The 21401-nt window shown below is 33.7% G+C and overlaps 3 protein-coding genes and 1 non-coding gene across 30 annotated transcripts; all 4 read right to left on the reverse strand.

Annotated features, from left to right (window-relative positions):
* Positions 1–1136: 1136 nt before the first annotated feature.
* On the reverse strand, positions 1137–1241 carry LOC112416120 (small nucleolar RNA R71). The gene has a single exon (XR_003006435.1). It is a non-coding gene; the product is annotated as a small nucleolar RNA R71 (small nucleolar RNA).
* A 4456-nt stretch (positions 1242–5697) lies between these two features.
* LOC25496496 (putative cysteine-rich receptor-like protein kinase 31) lies at positions 5698–6568 on the reverse strand. Its single transcript, XM_039835197.1, has 4 exons — positions 6520–6568; positions 6194–6431; positions 5934–6087; positions 5698–5820 (listed from the first exon to the last, which is right to left on the reverse strand). Exons 2-4 carry the CDS (start codon positions 6280–6282, stop codon positions 5725–5727), a joined length of 339 nt encoding a protein of 112 aa, XP_039691131.1. The 5' UTR covers positions 6283–6431; positions 6520–6568; the 3' UTR covers positions 5698–5724.
* Positions 6569–11788: 5220 nt separating this feature from the next.
* Positions 11789–16642, reverse strand: LOC112422888 (la-related protein 6C). 27 transcript variants are annotated; one of them, XR_005646699.1, is made up of 11 exons: positions 16395–16642; positions 15672–15794; positions 15496–15592; positions 15091–15154; positions 14585–14733; positions 14405–14484; positions 13804–14298; positions 13129–13709; positions 12584–12917; positions 12362–12427; positions 11789–12272 (listed from the first exon to the last, which is right to left on the reverse strand). XR_005646699.1 is itself a non-coding variant. In XM_039835193.1 (7 exons), exons 1-5 carry the CDS (start codon positions 16522–16524, stop codon positions 13843–13845), a joined length of 474 nt encoding a protein of 157 aa, XP_039691127.1. In that variant the 5' UTR covers positions 16525–16637; the 3' UTR covers positions 11789–12272; positions 12362–12427; positions 13804–13842. The 27 variants fall into 27 exon arrangements, 3 of the variants coding, with proteins under 3 accessions (XP_039691127.1, XP_039691129.1, XP_039691128.1); XR_005646692.1 differs by lacking the exon at positions 14585–14733 and having other exon boundaries at positions 12584–12730; positions 12839–12917; positions 16395–16636; XR_005646689.1 differs by lacking the exon at positions 14585–14733 and having other exon boundaries at positions 12584–12745; positions 12839–12917; positions 16395–16636.
* Positions 16643–16826: 184 nt separating this feature from the next.
* LOC25496498 (putative cysteine-rich receptor-like protein kinase 31) lies at positions 16827–17780 on the reverse strand (the record flags this gene model as incomplete). The annotated part of the gene is made up of 3 exons (XM_024786465.2): positions 16827–17162; positions 17276–17429; positions 17536–17780. Coding segments are annotated over 3 exons (735 nt in total), but the record flags the coding sequence as incomplete, so codon positions are not given.
* Positions 17781–21401: the final 3621 nt, after the last annotated feature.

Raw genomic sequence — 21401 nt, forward strand, 5'->3', positions numbered from 1 at the left:
GCCACCACTCCAAACAACCTTTTACTGCTTTTGCTTCCTCGACAAAGCTGCCTATTTAGTTTACTTCTGTCCTAAAGCCTGTGGTTTCTTGTGGAATATTCTATTAATGTATTTCTTGGGGTTTTAGTAGTTGTAAACTATAAATAGAGTAGCTAGCAAACATATTCAATTATCTCTTGTTCTTGGAAATTTATAGTGACAATTGTTTCTTTTGAATAAAAGTTCATCTTTAGTTTATTTTATGTTCTTCTTCTTCTTCTTCTCTATGTCTACAATGAACATGAGTGAGTAGACTTCTTTTTCTTAGGATTGTTGGATGAGTTTAATGACCTAATCCCTATCAAACCAAGTCTCGAACCCTGATTTTATGTAAATATATTTTCTAATCTTTTTCATCGTTTTTATAATAAAAAACAAGTATTAAACGATTGACCGAAAGGCAAAGTTTAATAGTTTTTAATTCATAATCACAAATATCAAGCGAAGAATCGAAAGATGAAGTTTTAATATTGGAACAAGTGAAATTAGACAGGGATAGTGAAACATGAGAATAATCTAGCAAACCTTGAGACAATAAAGTTTCGTGCTTCAAGGGTTTCAATAGCAATCAACCATGAGAATAGGCGTGGTTGCTAACGAAATACACTCACTTAGACCGAAAGGAGATGTGATAGGCCAAAGAGAAACTTTTCTTTAGAAAGTAGGTCCAACATCAGGTTCTAGGTTTAGGGTTTAGTTTGTGAAGGATTTGTCACCATGACGAACCAATAATCCCATGGCTCTTTTATTATTATTGTTAATTATTTTCTTTTAAACAAAATCCAACTTTTCAACTTGAACTCTCTTCTAATCATTGTTGAAAGTTAATTGAATTCATAACTCCCTATTGGAACGATATCTTTTGATTACTACATCGGTAAACTGTGCAGTTGTGGATTTACTACATCAAGTTTTTGGCACCACTTTCCATTTTCTTTAAGGGATAGAGCTAGTGCATAAGGCTGCACCTCTTTCCTTTTTCTTTAAGGGATAGATCTAGTGCATGGTTTCATTCATTACAGGTTGGTTTTATCACTTCATGGAACCAAATGAAGCAAGCATTCCTTGCCCGTTTCTTTCCCCCTTCTAAAACTGCTCAATTGAGGGATCAAATCACACAATTCACTAAAAAAGATAGGGAATATCTTTACAGCGTGGGAGCATTTCAAGGAAATGCTTAGGCTCTGCCCCCATCATGGTTTAGAGAAGTGACTTATTATCCACACCTTTTATAATGGTCTTTTGTATACCACAAAAATGAATGTTGATGCAGCTGTAGGTGGAGCTTTGATGAATAAAAAATACACAACAACATATGGTTTGATCGAGGACATGGCCCAAAACAACTATCAGTGGACGAGTGAGAGAGCCATATCACTGTTGTTGCTCCTTCACCCTCTAAAAACGAGGCAGGTATGTATGAAGCTTCTTCCCTTGATCATTTGAATGCTAAGGTGGACACACTTTTTCAAAAAAAATTATAAGTTAAGTGTAAGTGCTGTCACACCTGCTCCTGTTTCACCACCATGTGAAATCTGTGGTATATTTGGCCATATTGGCGGTGAAAGCCAATTAGGTAGTGCTATTGAAAGTACTGAGAAATTAAACTATGATCAATATAACCAAGGGATGAGGCCAAATCAAAACTTTTATAAAACTCCTCAAAATCCCTTTGGACAAACAACACCACCAGGTTATGCAAACAACCAAGGAGTCCCTCAAAAATCCAGCTTGGAACTTTTAATGGAAAATTATGTTATAAATCAACCGAAGCAGCTCCAAGAGCTTAAGAATCAAACTGGACTTTTGAATGACTCTCTTGTCAAGCTTACATCAAAAGTTGACTCCATTTATACTCACAACAAAATGTTAGAGACTCAAATCTCTCAAATAGCCCAACAAATGGCTACCTCCTCTCAAACCCCAGAAATCTTTCCGGGCCAAACTGAAGCCAACCGCAAAGGCCTTATAAATGCTATTACACTTAGGGATGGTAAGCAGTCAGAGGACCTCGTTGTGAAAACTAAGACAATTGAGGGTGAGATAGAAAGTGAAAAACCACAAAGTGAGAAAGCCATAGGAGAGAGTGATAAGCTAATTGTTTCACCACCTTATAAACTCAAATTCCTTTCCCACAAAGGCTTGCTAAGCCTAACCTTAGAGGTCCCGGGAGTTTTTTCATCCCTTGTGTGATTGAGAGTGAAACCATTGAGAAAGCCACGTGTGATTTAGAGGCTAGTACCAGTTTTATGCCTTTGTCCATTGTGAAAGGTTGAGTATAGGGTAGAGAAATCTTCTAACCGTCAAGCTAGTGACGATAATAGAGCGCTTCGTGGGAGGGAACCCACGAGTTTTACTGGTTTTATTTTGTTTGTTTATATTTTGTCCAAATATGATGCAAAAAAGCGAATTTTTTTTTTAAGTTGTTGGCCAGACGCAGTGGCACAGCCCGTGCCTATGGATGCACAGCCGTCCCTGTCCCATAGCCTTACCAAACACAAAAATTCCAGAGATTTAGGCACGGCCGTGCCAGCACAACCCCCCTATAACCAATTTTTTTTTCCTTCTTCTTCCCTCATTGAGAAAACACAACCTCTTTCATCCTTCAACTTCACTCTAAACCTCCTTAACCTAAACCTTCAAACCTCCATAACTCTCTTCAAACTTCACCAAATCACAAAATTTATAAACCAAAACAACTCTAGACTTCATCCCAAAACACAATCCACCCATCAAAAACAACAATCATCCACCTGATGAGATAAAACCGCAAGTGCACGGTCTTACCGAAGTAGTAATAAAGAGTATCGTTCTGACAGGGAGTAGTTTAATTTAGTTAACCTTTAGAGATGATTAGAAGAGAGAAGAGGTTGTAAGTTGGGGGTTTTTAAACGGTTAAAAACAATATAATAAAAGAGCCTTGGGATCGTTGATTTCATCTAAATAACAAGTCCTTCCCAAACCGAAACCATAAGCTTATAATGTTATGTTAGACCTAATTTCTCAAGACAGTTTCTCTTAGGTTCCTCTAGCAACCAAGCCTATTTCGCTGACTTGATTACTATTGGATTTTGGTTCCTCTAACAACCAAGCCTATTTCGCTGACTTGATTGTTATTAGTTCCCTTGAAGATCGAAACTATATGTCTCAAAGATTGCAAAGCCTATTTCGCTGACTTTGCAATCCTTGTCTGAATTCACTTGTTCGAATATCAAAGCTCCACTTTCGTTTTATGAATTGATATTTGGAATAATGGACGAACAATTATCAAACCCTCCACTTTCGTTTCCACAGTTTGATAATGGTTAATCCATGTTAAGACGGTGAATTCAGATAAGAAATTAGGGTTACATAAGATTAAGGCTTAGGGCTTGGTTTGATTAGGATTATGTCATTTAGACTTATCCAAGAATCCCAAGACAAGAAGAAGTCTACTCACTCATGTTCATCGTAGACATGGGGGAGAAGAGAGAAAGCATGAAAGTAAAAGACAAAGAAATAAAGGGAAAGAACTTTATTTAGAAAAGCAAATGTCACTTATTGTATTCCAAGTAAAGATGAATATTAGTGATGGCTAGCTACTCTATTTATAGTACACAATTGACTTAAAATCTAAGCAAGTATATTCCTAGAATATTCCTCGGTAGATTGTGCGCCAAAATAGAATAGCTTGGAGTCAAAGCAAAAGCAGCAAAAGGCATCTGGAGGGTGGCACGGCCGTGCCAAGGCTAGCACGGGCCGTGCCAAGCTTCTGACTTGTGGGAGATATATTTTGTTTCCCAATCTTCATGTTTTTGTGTCCAATCTGCTCCAAATTCCTTTCTTTTGCTCCAAGACTCTCTCCATCCAATATTCTTCCCTGAAATATAATAAATTGCATTTTAAAGTAAACTATCCTAAAAAGGAAATAATACTAATATAAAATTATATAAAATCTAAACTAAAAAGCATATTAAAATAACATATAAATGACTCATCACCACCCAAAATTCCACAAATCACAAAATTCGTGTACCCCTAACCCTAACCCCAAAACCCCAATTTCTTCATCAATCCTCACTACAACACTCAAATTTCTTACTTAAAACCCAAACCTTCACCCAAACCAACCCAATTCAAACTAGGTCAATGGATTCAAAGAGAAAAGGTGGAAAATTTGCTTTATGCTGGTACTAACAAACATGTACAAGAAGATCATGGTGATGATAGTGGTGATGAGGATGAGGAAGGTGAAAACTTGAATGATGATCCGGTGCACCATGACCATGAAGCCGGTGGAGAATGACAATGACCGGTGGACATGGATGCAAGATGAAATCCAAAGGATGAGAACTGATAAACAAAGACAAGGTGCTGAAATTTCAGGGCTACGTGGTGATGTTCAAAGAGGCAATCATATGTGGGGGGAGCCAATAAAGTCTCTTGTTTAGTTAAGTGTCGTAGTGTTTCCAAAATCCCTTGAATTTTAATTTTTTTGTTTTGTTTTATTGCGAAAGTCATGTAAAGCAGCTTGTTTTTATTGTGAATTATGACATAAAGTTTTTTGTTAAGAATCTTTCGAAATGGTTGTTTCTTGTACATGAAAGTGATGTCTTGTGTTTTGAGTGTTCTTGCTATACCCACATTATATTTTATTGTGAAAATTCTCTTTGAGAAAAGCACAAAGTTGCAGTCTTTAAGCAAGTGTGTAGGTAGGTATTTTAAGGAGCACATTCTAACTCTAGTGATAAATTGAACCTTAAAAGTTTAAACAAAAAAAAAGTAATATAAGTTAGTGTGGGGGCAAAAAAGACATCTAATATAAATAAATAAAGTGAATGAATAGAGCAAATAATTGCTCAAAACTTCAAAACATGGATGGTCACCTTATAGGTGTTTGCATCAATGTAAGATATCTTGAAACTTTGCTTCAATGGAATACCTTGTGATTTTTTTTTAAATAAAAATAAAAAAAAGTTCTGTAAAAAAATTTAAAAACGAAAAAAAATCTTAAACTTTCCAGATCATGGGCGCAGAACTATGTTCTCTAATTCTTTCCACTTTAAAAGCACAACACAGAATTGTGATTCTTTCCAGCCATGATAAATCTATACCATTGATTGATCTGATAGCTATGCTTTGTTTGACTCCGTCGTTGTTTCAATTACCAAAACACATTCTATGTTGTTTTTTCTTAGATACCAATCTCCTAGTTGAGCACAAGCTTGAAGAACACTCAAAAACTGAATTTCATTGAAAGTTTCCAATGAATCCTTTGGATTTCTTCTATTCATCATTGACCAAAATTTACATCAACTTTGACACAAATTAATCCATTCATCATAAACAAAAAAAAATCCAACAAAGCCAGTACATGATACAAATTACAAATATTCATTTCCTAAATCCTTTTCAAAGTTTTACTAATTGATACTAGAAAACATAGTTTGTTGACAACAATTGTACAACTAAAATAAAATTTAATAAACTATCGAGGAATAAAAGTACTTGCCGACATTTGATTGTTTGAGAATAATGCAGAACTATTGGCAGATTGAGTAGAACTTTTGAATATGTTCTACCATGCAATAAAAAACGCAGGTTCTTGCGGAGTTGGTAATTCAACTGCATAACTGCTAAGATAAGAAGGAACTGTCACAATCGAAGGTCTACATCCGGGTCATTTCGAACACATAATCGACCAATCTAAATGCACTTAATGACTTCATTTGTAGAATGATATTCTTTAATATTTGGATCCAGTATACTTAAAGGTGTTTCCTCCATCCACCGTCTCCATACCTGAAATAATGTGTGAAATTATAAAGTCCGACCAAAAATTGTTCCAAGTTCTGACTCGAAAGGAACTTGAAAGGAAAAATGAAAGGATACTACTGCTAGATCATTGCACTCACATGATTCAAGAGGCCATCAGCAACATGATGTGGAGTAAACGAACTTTTATTCTTCTTTCCAGCAATAATCTCTACAAGCATAACTCCAAAACTATATATGTCGGATTTTTCAGAAAATTGTCCAAACATTACATATTCCGGAGACATATAACCACTACATAATAAATTAAATGTAATTTAATTAAGAAGAAGAGGGAAAACACTTGTACCAAAAAACAAAAGTTGTAAAGGTTAACAGAGGGCCAACATTCAAAACTTACAATGTTCCAACAATTCTATCTGTACTTCCCTCATCTTGACTTATTTCAACAATTCGAGCCAAACCAAAATCTGAAATTTTAGGAATCATATTTTCGTCTAATAGAATATTGCTAGGTTTGACATCCCGATGTATAACTTTGAGTCGAGAATGTTCATGCAAATAAAGAAGTCCACGAACAATTCCTCCTATGATATTGAAGCGTTCAACCCAAGTTAACAACTTTTGTTGTTGAGAATCTACAAAATAGTTGATATATAGAAAAAAGATATATATGTAATGCATCAATCTACATATTGACAAATGGAAGAGTTTAAAGTATCTAACCAAATAGAAAGAAATCAAGACTTTTGTTTGGCACATATTCATAAATAAGTATTTTTCTTCTTCTTCAAGGAAAAAACCAATAAAAGCAACTAGATTTCTATGTTGAAGCTTGGCTATCAACAAAACTTCATTCTTGAACTCTTCTACACCTTGATTAGAACTTTTTGAAAGCCTTTTTATAGCGACTTCTCGTCCATCTAGAAGGATACCCTAAAAACATAAGGAACGGTCTTCTGTCAAATATATTTGATTATGAATTTTCCTCTTCAATTGAGATAGAGTGAAAATGATAACTAACTAGAGAAAACACATTTCCGAAAGAATAAAGTTAGGTTGACACCCTTAATGTGTACATCTCTTTACATGGTCTGTGTGACCACATATTTTATGTTGGGTGATCACTACTTTTACACTTAGTTAACCAAATAAATTCAAGAATAATAGTGGTCACATAGACCATATATTTAGTTAACTTAGATTTTGCAGAGTGGTACAAAAAGGTGTGCACATTAAGAGTGTCAACCTATCATTGCTTTTTTTGAAAATACCAAAACAACGTATTGAAATTTGTCAAAAATGTTTCCTATTTTTGAAATTCATTTTCAGATAGTACACTTTTGCATAAGATAACTAAACCTTCTCTGATGTTCTCACCTTGTAAACCTCTCCAAACCCGCCTTTGCCAATGTAATTGTCGGTAGAAAAGTTGTTGGTTGCTGCTTCAATTACCACCCAATCGAATTGTAGTGGTTCTAAAGTGGCACTTTCTTCACCAACTGGATAAAATTCATTTGATTTTGTTTTTAAAAGTTATTAAACATCTTAAATCTTATTAGAAATTCCAAGATCAGAAGAACCTTTCTTCATACATAAATAAGACAGTACTTACAATTTTCTCGAAAAATAGTCCTACGACTCTTTCTTCCCCTTTTCTTAAGCCAATAGTAGCCAATAGAAAATAGCATCACCGAAATAATTGTAGGGACAACAATGAAGACAATTTTCTGTTTTTCTACGCGAAATAATTAACATTTCAATGTATAGTAATAAAAAATCAGCAATACATTGGATCGAACCCTACTTGAGCAAAAACTTACCTGCATTTCCTGATAATGGAGGACTTCCGGGCGGTATAGCTTCGTCGCCGTCCATGTAAAATTGGAACAATTCAAACCTCAGATTGCAGCTAGGATATATAATTCTTCCCCCAACACTACCCAAATTTGACCATGGAATTGCTGTAGTAATCACATCATTTAGACAAGGTTTGTGTATCATTCATTTTTAATGAATTAGTCAGATACATTTCATCACTGTCCCCTGTATCATTCGCAAGTTGAGATAATTGATTTGATAATGCACTAGTGAACAAGTTTTGGTTTGTAATGAATTATTCTTTTGATTGATTGCATTGCACTTTTTCTCCTTTTGATTCTTCTGATTGATTGCACTTCTCTCTGTTGGTTCTTATGTATGGCTAGGTATTTGTGTTGGTTCTTTTGTTTGGATGGGTCTCTATTTGACTGGTTGGTTGCAGTGGTTCTTGCTGTAACACCCGGTTTTCCCAACATGCAAAGTAATACATGATAATCAGAGTATTCAATTTAAACAGGATGTCACTGTTCTTTAAAAGATAAATAGCCAGTGGTTCTTGCTGTAACACCCTGTTTTCCCAACATGCAAAATAATACATGATAATCAGAGTATTCAACTTAAACAGGATGTCACAGTTCTTTAAAAGATAAATAGAGTAAACTTACAATTTATTTAAACATCTTTTATCAATAATTCAAATTACATCACACCGGAAAAACATTTCATTATTCAACAAAATGACACTATGACCTCAACATAAACAACTTCTTAAAAATTCCATTTCAAATGGTTCATCAACATAAATCATAATAATACGTAACAATTGGAACACTATACAAATATCCCCATCCCGTTACGTATCAGAACGACCGTAAGACGACGTGTGAGAGAGTCAACTCACATCAGCAACTAATCCTGGTTATCTGCACATTACCCACGTAGAGGCAACATTCAAACAGAAGGGATGAAAATTGTGAATATTTTCCAAATTTGCCTGACAGAAAATCGGCGGCCGATTTTGACAAATCGGGGGCCAATTTTCGTCGAACCAAAACTGGAAAATCAGCTCAGAAATCGGTGGCCGATTTTGGAAACTCAAAGGCCGATTTTGAGCTTCACAGCAGTTCAAAAATTAGCTTAACAATGCGTTTTTCTCTTAAGAATCACTCTTAATTCACTAGTTACTCAAACACAAGACTCCTAAATTTGATAGGAAACATCACCGATTGTTATTCTACAACCTGAACATCGATTTTTATATTAGTTCATTGGATTACCTACGCTTTCAACAATCAAATTGCAATTTAAAAACCCTAACTTCTACAGCATCAAAACTATCAACAACTACAAAATTAAACCCTTTTTCAGAACCATATACTTATGATTATTCTGCCACCTAAACACCAATAATTATTACTCTAATTCATCATATTACCTACTCTTTCACCAAATCAATTTTAATTCTAACCCTAATTTCTCTAATCATCAAACCTAGCAACAACTACAAGGTTAAACCCTTTTTCAGAATTATACAACCCATTATTAGATAAAGTTAATCCCACCGTTACCTTAGATTGATTGATTACAAGGTTCTACAAGCTTTCTCTTCTCTGACTCTTCTCTTCTCTTGGTTTCTCCATTTTCTCCCGAAAACACAGTTTACACGTATTCCTTATTTTCTAATTCCAACTCTCCCCTTTATATAAATCCTTAACCTACTTATTTTCCCTTATTTCCAAATCTGCCCCCAAAGCCTCATAATTCTATTTTAATTATATTCCTCCACTAAATAATAAAATAAAAGCTACTAATAAATGGCCCACATAACACAAAAAAAAACATATCACAATAATTAAATAAAGGGTTAATAGGCCTTTACCCCCCTGCAATATAGGTCACTTTTGGTGTTCCCCCCTGTGAAATTGTTTTTGTTAGAATTCCGTCCTTGTAAAATTTTTTTGTTTTGGAAAACCCCCTAGGCCAGCTGACTGTGCATTTTCGCTGATGTGGCACACTGAGTCGCCATTTTCTGATGATGTGGCAGGTTGACTGTATATTTTTAATTTTTTTTATTGTCTACACGTGGCATTTATGAATTTTTTTTTTTAAATAATTAAAAATAAAAATAAAAAAACAAAAAAAAAGCTGAAAAAATACAAAAATTCTGGAAAAAAATTTAAAATAAAAAAAAAAGTTCTAGAAAAATTTATAAAAATAAAAATAATGAAGAAAATCTGATAAAATACTAGAAAAATAAAAAAAAATCTCATAGAATGAAAAAATTATAAAAAAAAAAAAAAAAAATCTTAATTAAGTTCCTGAAAAATTCTAAAAAAGATCAAGTTCCTGAAAAAAATTTCGAAATTTTTATGAACAGTGTTATTTTTATAATAAGAAAATATATTTAGAAATTCTAAAAATCTTATTATTTTTTATAAGAAATATTTATAAAAAGTGTTATTTTTATAATAAGAAAATTTATTTAGAAATTCTAAAAATCTTATGAGTATTTTTTATACGAAAATTTATTTCGAAATTTAAAAAAAAAAAAAATTCAATTTTTTTCAGGAACTTGATATTTTTTAGAATTTTTCAGGAACTTAATGAAGATTTTTTTTTATTTATAATTTTTTCAAAAATTTCTATACATATTTTTTTTATTCGGAATTTTATAATTTTTGTTTTCATTTTTATAAATTTTTCGTTTTTTTATTTTAAATTTTTTTCAGAATTTTTCTAGTATTTTTTTATTTTTTCAGCATTTTATTAATTTTTTTAATTATTTTAAAAAAAAAAATCACAAATGCCACATGTACACACTAAAAAAATGAAAAATAATAAAATTATACGGTCAGCGTGCCACATCAGCGAAAATGCACAGTCAGCTGACCTAGGGGGTTTTCCAAAATAAAAAAATTTTACAAGGACGGAATCTAACAAAAAAATTTCACAGGGGGGAAAACCAAAAGTGACCTATATTGCAGGAGGGTAAAGGCCTATTAACCCTTAAATAAATTATTCTAAAAGACTCTATGCTCAATAAAATAAATAAACAAATAAAAATAGGGCATTATCTCTACTGGTTCTTTTGATTCTTCTGATTGATTGCACTTCTCCCCTTATGGATTTTTCTGATTGATAGCATTGCACTTCTCTCTATTGGTTCTTGTGTATGGCTAGTTATCTCTACCGGTTCTTTTGTTTGGATGGTTCTCTATTTGACTGGTTGGTGGTAGTGGTTCTTGCTGCTCTCTCTACGAAGGTAGCTCACTTTGGTTGCTGCTCTTCATTGGTTCGGGTTAATTTGTAACAAGCTTAAACCTTAGTAAGCTTTAGCTTGAGGGGTGGTGTTAGAATTTTATATTACTTAGTATTTTTTCGTATTTTGTTTGACAAACTCACGATGCTTCTCGTTGACTCATTGTGAGTTTGAGGGTAGATGTTAAATAATAAAATATTGGGCTTAGATTATTGGGCCTTTATATTAGTAAGTTAGAGTACATTATGTTTTATTATATATTCTCTTATAACCTTTAGTAATGCAATGCTATTGTTATTTTATGAAACCCTAGCCGTTTTTCTTGTTTCTATTCTCCCTCTGTTTTGCATTGGTATTGTTAACACATCTTTTATAAATATGAGCAGTATACCACTTGCTCTTCCTTATAGGTTATGACCTTCAGTTTCCTATTGATGCATAAATTGTTGGAAAAATTAGACATAGAATTGATAAATAAATGGCAATATAATCAAGAATTATAGTTGCAGGTTATTAAATTTAACTACTACGTATAAATGTACTGGGCTTGAGCGTGTTTCACCATCATAAGTCAGTTTCACCATTGATCTGATCAGATAGCTATGCTTTGTTTGACTGTGTGACTCCGTCATTTCTTGTACTGGAGTGAATCACAATCCCAACTAAACTAAAACGTGTCTCAACGAGATTTTCTTTCGGTAGAACGTGTCTCACAAGCATTGTTCCAATCACCAAAACCACATTCTATGTTGTTTTTTCTTAGATACCAATCTCCTAGTTGAGCACAAGCTGTGGAAGAAGAACACTAAAAAACTAAATTTCATTGAAAGTTTCCAATAAATACTTTGCATTTCTTCTATTCATCTTTCTAAACAAACTAGTTACAAACCCGTGCTTCGCACGGGTTGAATTACATGTTTTTTAAAAAATTAACTCTAAAGGAGATATGTTCAAATTACAGATATTTGTGAACGAAGGTCACATAATCCGAATATTTGTGATGCATGGTCTAAGACATGGCATTAAAGATAGCATAACAATTATTGTCATTGCGTACATAATGTACTCCAGCAGATATATAGATGTTGTCATGTAGTGTATAACCAATTTAAGGTTGGTTACCAAAAAAGGGTTGGATTACTAAATCCAAACCACATTCAAAACATTGTCATCGAAATATTATACAAAATATACATGCCAGCGTACAATTTCCAAAAGTTTAGAACTTTTCTTCAAGCAAGATCATTTTTACGGACCAACTCCACAAACAACACTGTAGGAGGAACACCTAAATCGAATAGCAGCTTGTCGTCCTCTTGTAGGTGATTGTCCCTAACAAATTGGAACCAACCAGCCGGTCTTGCAAATGCCAGTTCATGGACACTTGTATCTCATCTCCCTATTCATACGTCTTTGCATATTAGATTAAGTATGAAGACTAAAATTGAACATCGACTAATCAGAATCATTTAAGGCTTGGTTAATTACCTATTTATCCAAGATCAAGAACTCAATATGCCCAACATTGCTACTAATGAGAAAGGGTCTTTAGTGCTGAAATATCACAAATCAGTTTCAAAAGAAACATAAAACCAAGTTGCTTAAGTTTTCATTTTTTTTTTATGTTTGTTGGAAAGTTATTTCCGAATAGCACTCATGTCAAATATGCAATAACCAATATTTTTCAAGCATAAAGACTTTAATTCATACCTCATTATATGGCGCAATTACAGTTCTGTATGACGTAATTATAGCGGAAATGGCAGGATATCGGCCGCCATTTACCATAACAGAAAATTTAAAATCTGCCACCACAACCCGCCATAGTGTCGTTGCGGCTGATATTTGATAACACTACTAAGAAAGCAACACCTAGATTTCAGGTTTGATTATGAGAAAATTCATTCATATACCTAATTGCATATGCACATAAATTATTTTTGTTGCTCTAGGTAAGTAACTAACTTTAAATTTATGTGCAGAGCTGCATTTTCAGAATTTGATGCAGAAATTGTGGCCAATTTGATTGATAAGCAAATGATGTCTATTAGTTCAGAATATAGCATTGACATAAGAAAAGTTAGAGGAGTTGTTGATAATGCTAACAAATATATGTGTCGGTGTCGGTGTCGGTGTAGTGTTGGTGTCGAACACCAACGCGTGTGAAGTGTTGGACACGAAGACACACCTAATCTCTTATGTGACTTTGCGTCATTAGTCAATTTAGAAAAGGTTTAGAGATTTTTGCAACTCACCTTCTTGGAGGATTTGCCTGATAATATATAGGATTGAGCAGCCAAGTGATCAATAACCTGAAAAATGCACTTTTCCCCAACTCAGTGCAATTTTGCAAGTAAAAAATTGCGAAATCTCATCGTCTAACTCTCTATGAATCTCGTGTAAATGAAGGGAAATTTGATGGCTTAAAGCGAATTTGAAATTCGAGCCTTTTAATTTTGTTGACAAAGAAATATAAAAATTAAGAACAGTAAATGTGTAACTTTATTTAAGGAAATATTCATTGCCCATATTTAGTAATCAAATATTGATTCATCATCATTAAAAAAAATATTGATTCATCAGTTTGTGAGAGTCTATCTCTGATGCAAAAATGTTTAGAAAATTCGACTTATGAAAATATATTTAAAACGAAAAAAGATTCAGAGGCCTACAAATTTTGGGGTGCCTAAAGCCCTTGCTCTAGTGCCAGTGTCCTTGGACCAGATCTGAACCCATATTATTTAGTTTTCTTTCATGATGCATGAATTCAAGATCTTGATTTTGGCGGTGGCCGGGGTTTGAACCACGGACCTTACGCATTTTATGCACAGCATCTCTAAAAATCAATATGAAATTCCAACCAATTAGTTAGAAGCACAAATTAGTTAGAAGCACACTGTACAGATTGCATACATCCATGAATATTTTACCTTTATTCTGATTTCTACTCTTTGTTCCTGAAATTTGTTTCAGATTGCTGAAAGGCAAAGTTCTAAGATCAGCATCAGCATTTTCAATAGACAGGTAAAGTCCACATTTTCATCTGTTGGTTTTCCATCTGCTGCATCCACGCATTCCTATAGTTTGTATTCGATTGGAGAGAACAAAGATTAGAAGACAGGGATCCAATTCACAAAATAAAAAGAAAAATGAATTAATACGAATGGTATTGGAATTATTCATTGCAAGTTAGAGTGAGAAGATATCAGGGTTCAAGGTCTTTATGCAAACCTACCAGGACACATTCTCTAGGTGCTACGGGTGCTTTCATTTATCACTCAAGAGATGCATCACCCTTGACTGCCAAGACAACATAGTAATATAGTATATGACATATTTTTTTTACCTTGTTACTGATGAGGAAATCACCTTTCGGCCGAGAAGAATTTGGTTCTTGGGGATGGCATATTCTGATTGTTTTGACGCTGTTCAAAGATCATCCATCAATACATAAAACATTTTCAAAATGTAAGAAACTGCAAGAATGTGAAATTCATATAATTAAACAGAAAGTGTAGAGAGTAAATCCACCTCTCGACTATGGCAAATATTTTCTGAAGATTTTGATGGGAATGATCGTCAGGTAAATTCTCTGCCACAACAGTCCGAGACTGCAAGAAAAAACAAATTAATTTGCATTATTTATGCTACAATGAGAAGAAATTTAGTAATAATCCATAGGAACCAAAACAAACTATCACGTTGCTTTACCATTAATTCAATAGCCTCATATCAAAACTTGCAATACACATAGCAAGTAAAAATATTTTTGGATATTGGTAACTCAGATGAAGACTATAAGTTCTATCCACACTATATTGTAAAGCAAGTTGCAAAGAGAGCAAGCAAAAGTTACAAATCTGTCACAAGTGATAGCTAATGAAGCATTGATAAAAAAGACACACCAATCTATCAAAAGAAACTGTTACAACAATTTAACATTTGAATGAAATCAAGTTCACTTCTTATCTTTGAAATCAAGAGTGAAATCACAATGGCATACATCCCAAAAAAACCATTGTCCGCAATAAAAAAAATAAACAATTTTAAAGCATGGCAACAAACAACAGGAACATAGTTTTTGGTATGTCACATGTAATTTTGAACTTTGCAAACTTGGTTAAAGTTGTAATTGAAATAGCCTTAACTACATTGCATGAAAGTACAAAAGTGCGAGAGAGGTTTGAGATGTTGAAGAGAAATTCTCTTAAGTTCACCTTGTTGTGTCAAGAGAAATCTTAATTCTCATATGCCAAGTCAATCCTGAGCCATGAGATGGTCCTATAAATATATTTTGTTTTAATCGTTAATAAAAATTTTGAATGCATAAACCATTGAATAAGATAGATGGTTATTTATTATAAAATAAATTATCCTTTCCTAATTATTGGATAAAAATATGATTCGTAAATGAACATGATGGTCACAACTCAAAAATCTGCTCTCTAACTTATACCAGCAAATTCTAGAGGGAAACTAAAAGCATATTTAGATAATATTATATCACTATTTTATATCACTTATACCAAAAAAAATATGCATAATTCCTCATAAAAATTTATTTTGATTCATTCAATCCAAAGTCATCATTAATAAGAAGTAAGAAAAGCTTATTTGTTTACCAACAGCAAGGGAAGAGAGACTGTGTTCAGCAAATTTATCAATAATGGAAATAGCTCTCCTTCTCACATCTTCTCTAACGTTGCACAAATCAATAATCTAAAAGGAAATTCAAAAACTTATTGTCATGTGAAACAATAGATGCCAAATATGACCGGTGAAAGGTCTATTTGTTTACCTCCTCCGGTGCTCCCTTGCTTACTCGGTGCCAATTACCGTCAGTGTCTATGTATGTTAAGGAGCTACACTTGTCCACTGGATTAAAGGGAAAGAAATGCACCTCTGTTAGAACTTCTCTAGCCTGCACCAAGCAGCATAAAAAGTTTTTCACTATCATTATATATATATATTCAAATCATATCTGATCACATAGACAACATGAATGAGTTTATAAACATAGGTCTATGGTGCTTGCTTACTTGGTCTAAAAAGTCCATACACGCATTCACAATTAGAGGGAGCTTTTTTTTTTTTTTGAAGGAACAATTAGAGGGAGCTTGAAAATTAAAGTATCAAAACTTTTATTAGAATCATGAATCAAAGAGGAATTTGGAAGTTTATTTCAACCGATTGGAAAAAATAACACTACCAGGAGATCAAAACAGGGACTCAACTCTCACGATTAGAATTTAGAGACCAAACTAATACAATTGTGATATATAAGGAACAGAAGGAGAAATCAAGCATAAACAACAATCCATTCTTAATAATTATGAAATAGCACCCATCTACATCACCAATTGTTGAGACATCAAATGAGAAAGCAACCTCAGTTGATCAAAAATGAAATCAAGAAAATTCAACCCTCTAACATTCAATACAACAACCCAATAGGAGAAGAAAACATAGAAACAGAAACAAACTCAATTGATCAGTTGTTTGTTTTCAGAAGAAAAATTACCTGAGGATAATAATTGATAGCAATTGATCAGTTGGGGTAATTGATAGCAATCGGAGAAGAAGAAGAACAGACACAAACAACCCACATGCTCTGTGTTCCCTCTTCTCTCGTTCCCTCTTCTTTCTCCCATTCCCTCTTCTCTCTTCTATCTTCTCCATATATATGGGAAAGACTTCCAATTACCAATTGACGAAAATACCCTTATAAGGGCAAAAAAGTAAAAAAAATGGACATTGATTGTCCTATATAGTTTAGTAGATAGATTCAATCATTAAAGGGTAAACGAAGTTATTGGGAACAATGCCCTTGTAAAGCATTTACTTATACATCATGAAAGGTAAATTACATCAACTTTGACACAAATTACACCATCAACCAAAAAAAAAAATCCAACAATGCCCGTACATGATACATATAACAAATATTCATTTTCTAAATCCTTTTCATAAAATTTACTTGCCGACATTTGATTGTTTGAAAATAATGCAGAACTATGGGCAGATTGAGTAGAACTAGATTCTTGTGCAAGAACGTTTGAATCCCTCTACCATGCAAGAAAAACGCAGGTTCTGGTGGAGTTGGTAATTCAACTGCATAAATGCTAAGATAAGAAGCAACTGTCACGATCGAAGGTCTAGCATCCGGGTCATTTTGAACACATAATAGACCAATCTGAATGCACTTAATGACTTCATTTGTAGAATAATCTTCTTCAATATTTGGATCCAGTATACTTAAAGGTGTTTCCTCCATCCACCGTCTCCATACCTGAAATAATGTGTGAAATTATAGCGTCCGACCAAAAATTGTTCCAAGTTCCGACTCGAAAGGAACATGAAAGGAAAAATTAAAGGATACTACTAATAGATCATTGCACTCACATGATTTAAGAGGCCATCAGCAACATGATGTGGAGTAAACGAACTTTTATTCTTCTTTTCAGCAATAATCTCTAAAAGCATAACTCCAAAACTATAAATGTCGGAATTTTCAGAAAATTGTCCAAACATTACATATTCCGGAGACATATAAATACTGCAAAATAAATTAAATGTAATTTAATTAAGAAGAAGAGGGAAAACACTTGTACCAAAAAACAAAAGTGGGAAAGGTTAACAGAGGGCCAACATTCAAAACTTACAATGTTCCAACAATTCTATCTGTACTTCCCTCATCTTGACTTATTTCAATAATTCGAGCCAAACCAAAATCTGAAATTTTAGGAATCATATTTTCGTCTAATAGAATATTGCTAGGTTTGAGATCCCGATGTATAACTTTGAGTCGAGAATGTTCATGCAAATAAAGAAGTCCTCGAACAATTCCACCTATGATACTGAAGCGTTCAACCCAAGTTAACAACTTTTGTTGTTGAAAATCTACAAAATAGTTCATATATAGAAAAAAGTTATATATGTAATGCATCAATCTAAATATTTACAAATGGAAGAGTTTAAAGTGTCTAACCAAATAGAAAGAAATGAAGTTTAATTACCCAGGTATATAATAATTACTCAGGTATGGCTGCTTATACATATACATACATAAGTGACATACACCCCTTATTTTTTTCTTTCGTCAAGTAGCCTAGTGGCTAGAATTCACCTTATAAGTGAATAAGTGGGGTGTTTTTTTTGTCCCGCGAGCATAGCTCAGTTGGTAAGACAATGCATTATTATATGTAGGGGCCGGGGTTCGACCCACACATAATGCAACATGTGGCAATGTGGATCCAAAATAACTACACATCCTTGGTTACATGTTACCAATATATCATCCCAATAGCGTGTGTACAATACTGGTATGGAAAAAGGATGTCTATCTATATTTTCTCTATAAATTATTTCCAGGGCCGGTCCTCAGTTTTTTGATGCCTTGGGAGACACCATAAAATGTGTCATTTTAACTATTTCAATATTTTTCTTCTTGCATTTTTTGTTGCACAAGATTCATTTATAATTAAAGTAGATTTTCAGATTGTAGAATTTACTTTCAAGTAGATTTTCAGATTTCACGACTTTTAAAGGCCAAGTCAAATCTTAAAAATTAGTCAATGACAAGTACTCCCTCCGTCCCTGAATAAGTGACCTAGTTGACTCTGACACACGTACCAATGCATATGTTTTATTTTTGATATCTTCAATTTTCTACTAAAAAAATTATAAAAATTTAATATTTTAAAAATATTCATCGAGACGAATCCAACAACATCTTACATGATATTATTTATCTTTGTAAATTAGTAGAAAAGTATGGTCAAAGTATGTCAAGTCAATAATGTATATTGTCAACTAGGTCATTTATTAAGGGACGGAGCGAGTAATATAATACGACATAGACCATTTTCTAAAAGTTTTTTTGTTCTGATTGAATTCCTGCAACTTTAAAAACGATTGTTTTTAGTCTCTGATGTAATCTATAATAATGTAAAGTGGCCCAATCAAATATACTTTTTGTTTGGCTTTAGTCCTTTATTTTCCACACCACAAGCTTTTTCCAGTCGTTGTTTTTGGCTAATTATTGTTCATTTTCGCTTGACCTGCTTTAACCACTGACTTGCTCTCATCTATCATTCTTCCGGTGCTTGGTACGCCTTAAATTAGAAAGTGTTTCGCACCCAAAAAAAATAATCTAAAATTTTAAAAGTGGATTTAGTCTAGACCAGTTAGTTACTTTCTCCGCCTAAATTAGATGTTTTTTTTTCTTCAAATTATTTGTCTATTTTATAATAAAAAATACAATATTTTTCTAAGGGTTCAATTTGTGCTTAGTACGTATAAGTATTTGGGACTTCCGTCTATGATTGGTAAGGAAAAAACAAAATGTTTTCTTATATTAAGTTCACGTGTGGCAAAAAAATCAATTCTTAGAGCAACAAATGCCTATCCAAAGCAGGCCACGAGGTAATGATTAAGTCGATTTTAGAGGCCATCTCGTCTTATGTTATAAGCATTTCCTTCTACCCACCTCATGATGAGTCAATAATTAGTGTTTTAAATATATTATTTGAGTCTATTTTATTTAGATTTTATTTGTTTTTATTTTCTTTCTAGAACTATTTTACTTCAATTGCAAGTTAGCAAAAGAAAGGGTTTTGGAGCTGATTCGCCTGAAAATACGAAGATTCAATACAAAAATATGACGTCCACCAAGTCAGAAGCTTGGCACGGCCCGTGCCACCAGCCACATGGCCGTGCCAGCTCCCAGGATCTCTTTTGCTGCTCTCTGCTTCATGGACAAGCTACCTATTAGTTTATTTCTGACCTAAAAGCCCATGGTTTCTTGTGGAACATTCTAGTGATATATTTCTTAGGGCTTAAGTCATTGTAAACTATAAATAGAGTAGCTAGCTATCACAACATTCATCTTTTGTTCTTGGAATTCAATAGTGACAATTGTTTTCTCTTAATAAAATTTCTCCTTTTTATTTTATGTTCTTCTCCTTTTTCTCTTCTATGTCTACGATGAACATGAGTGAGTAGACTCTAATCTAATTTGTCTATTTTACAATCCTAATCAAACAAAGCCTCGAACCCTAATTTTCTGTAAATCTACTTTCTAATCTAATTTCACCGTTTTTATAATGAATTAACAAGCATCAAACTCATAAAGTGACAGCGTTGGGTTAGTACTTGTTAATTCATCATCACGATGGATCGAAACATGAAATTTTGATATTGGAACATGTGAAATTAGGCAAGGATTGCGAAACATAAGAATGGTCTAGCAAACCTTGAGACAAATAAAGTTTCGTTCTTCAAGGATTCCAATACCAATCAACCATGAGAATAGGCGTGGTTGCTAGAGGAACACACTCGCTGAGACCGAAAGGAGATGTGATAGGCTTAAGAGAAACTTGTCCTTAGAAAGTGGGTCTAATATAAAGTTCTAGATTTAGGGTTTGGTTTGTGAAGGATTTGTCAACAAGATGAACCAATAACCCCAATGCGCCTTTTTATTATTATTTTCAACCGTTAAAAATCCTAACTTTTCAACTGAACTTTCTTCTAATCATCAATAAAAGTTAATTGAATTGAACAACTCCCTCTTGGAAGGATACTCTCTTTTTACTACTTCGATAAATTGTGCACTTGGTGGGGTCATGGTGGTTCAAACAACTATGGTATTCACTCGATGCCTTGGGAAAAGTCGTTGATGCATATAATGATTTGTCTGGAACAGAGAGAAAAGGCTTAGGAGAGTTGTTAAAAGTGTTGTGTACCCTGAGGTTGAAGCAAGTTCACCCTTATATAGGCGCGCTTGTGGCATAACCGTCTCCAGATTATGCGGTGTTTGATTAGGAGCGGGAGTGGACAAATGTAGCGTGATCCCGGCAAGGAGGTGTGCTCCAGTGTGGCACGACGCAGGCGAGTTCGCATGCTCCTTTGAGTGCGTAACCTCAAGGCGACATATTATTGTACATGTGTAGTCGTGTGAGTGGTCCAGAACAGTTGACCTCTAAGCTATTGATGCCTTTATGGATCAATAAATTTAGCAGAAAAAGGAGGCGTTTGATCAAAGACGCTCGTCGACGGCTTAGTCCGGTGGCCCTCGATGCTTTTGTCAGGAACTGAAGCCTGCCCGTAAAGAGTGTGGCGTCCATTGGTGAGCTAAGTCAGACGACCCTTGAAATGGCTTTTGGGAAGCTTTGATTCCGTCTGCGAATGATGGCGTCCGACTTTGAGTTAGTAGGAGTAGTTGGCACTTAATTTCATTGAAAGTTTCCAATAAATACTTTGCATTTCTTCTATTTATCTTTCTAATCAAATTCAATCTCGCTCCAAGTGTTTCCTCATTAACCAAAATTTAATCATTAAAGGGTAAATGAGGTTATTGGGCACAATGCCCTTGTAAAGCATTTACTTATACATCATCAAAGGTAAATTACATTAATTCCAACAAAGTTCGTACATGATTCAAATTACAAATCTCTATTTCCTCACTCATTTTCAAAGTTATATTTATTCATACTAGAAAACATAGTTTGTTGACAACAATTATACAACT

Source organism: Medicago truncatula, chromosome 6, assembly GCF_003473485.1.
Source record: "Medicago truncatula cultivar Jemalong A17 chromosome 6, MtrunA17r5.0-ANR, whole genome shotgun sequence".
Taxonomy (NCBI): domain Eukaryota; kingdom Viridiplantae; phylum Streptophyta; class Magnoliopsida; order Fabales; family Fabaceae; genus Medicago; species Medicago truncatula.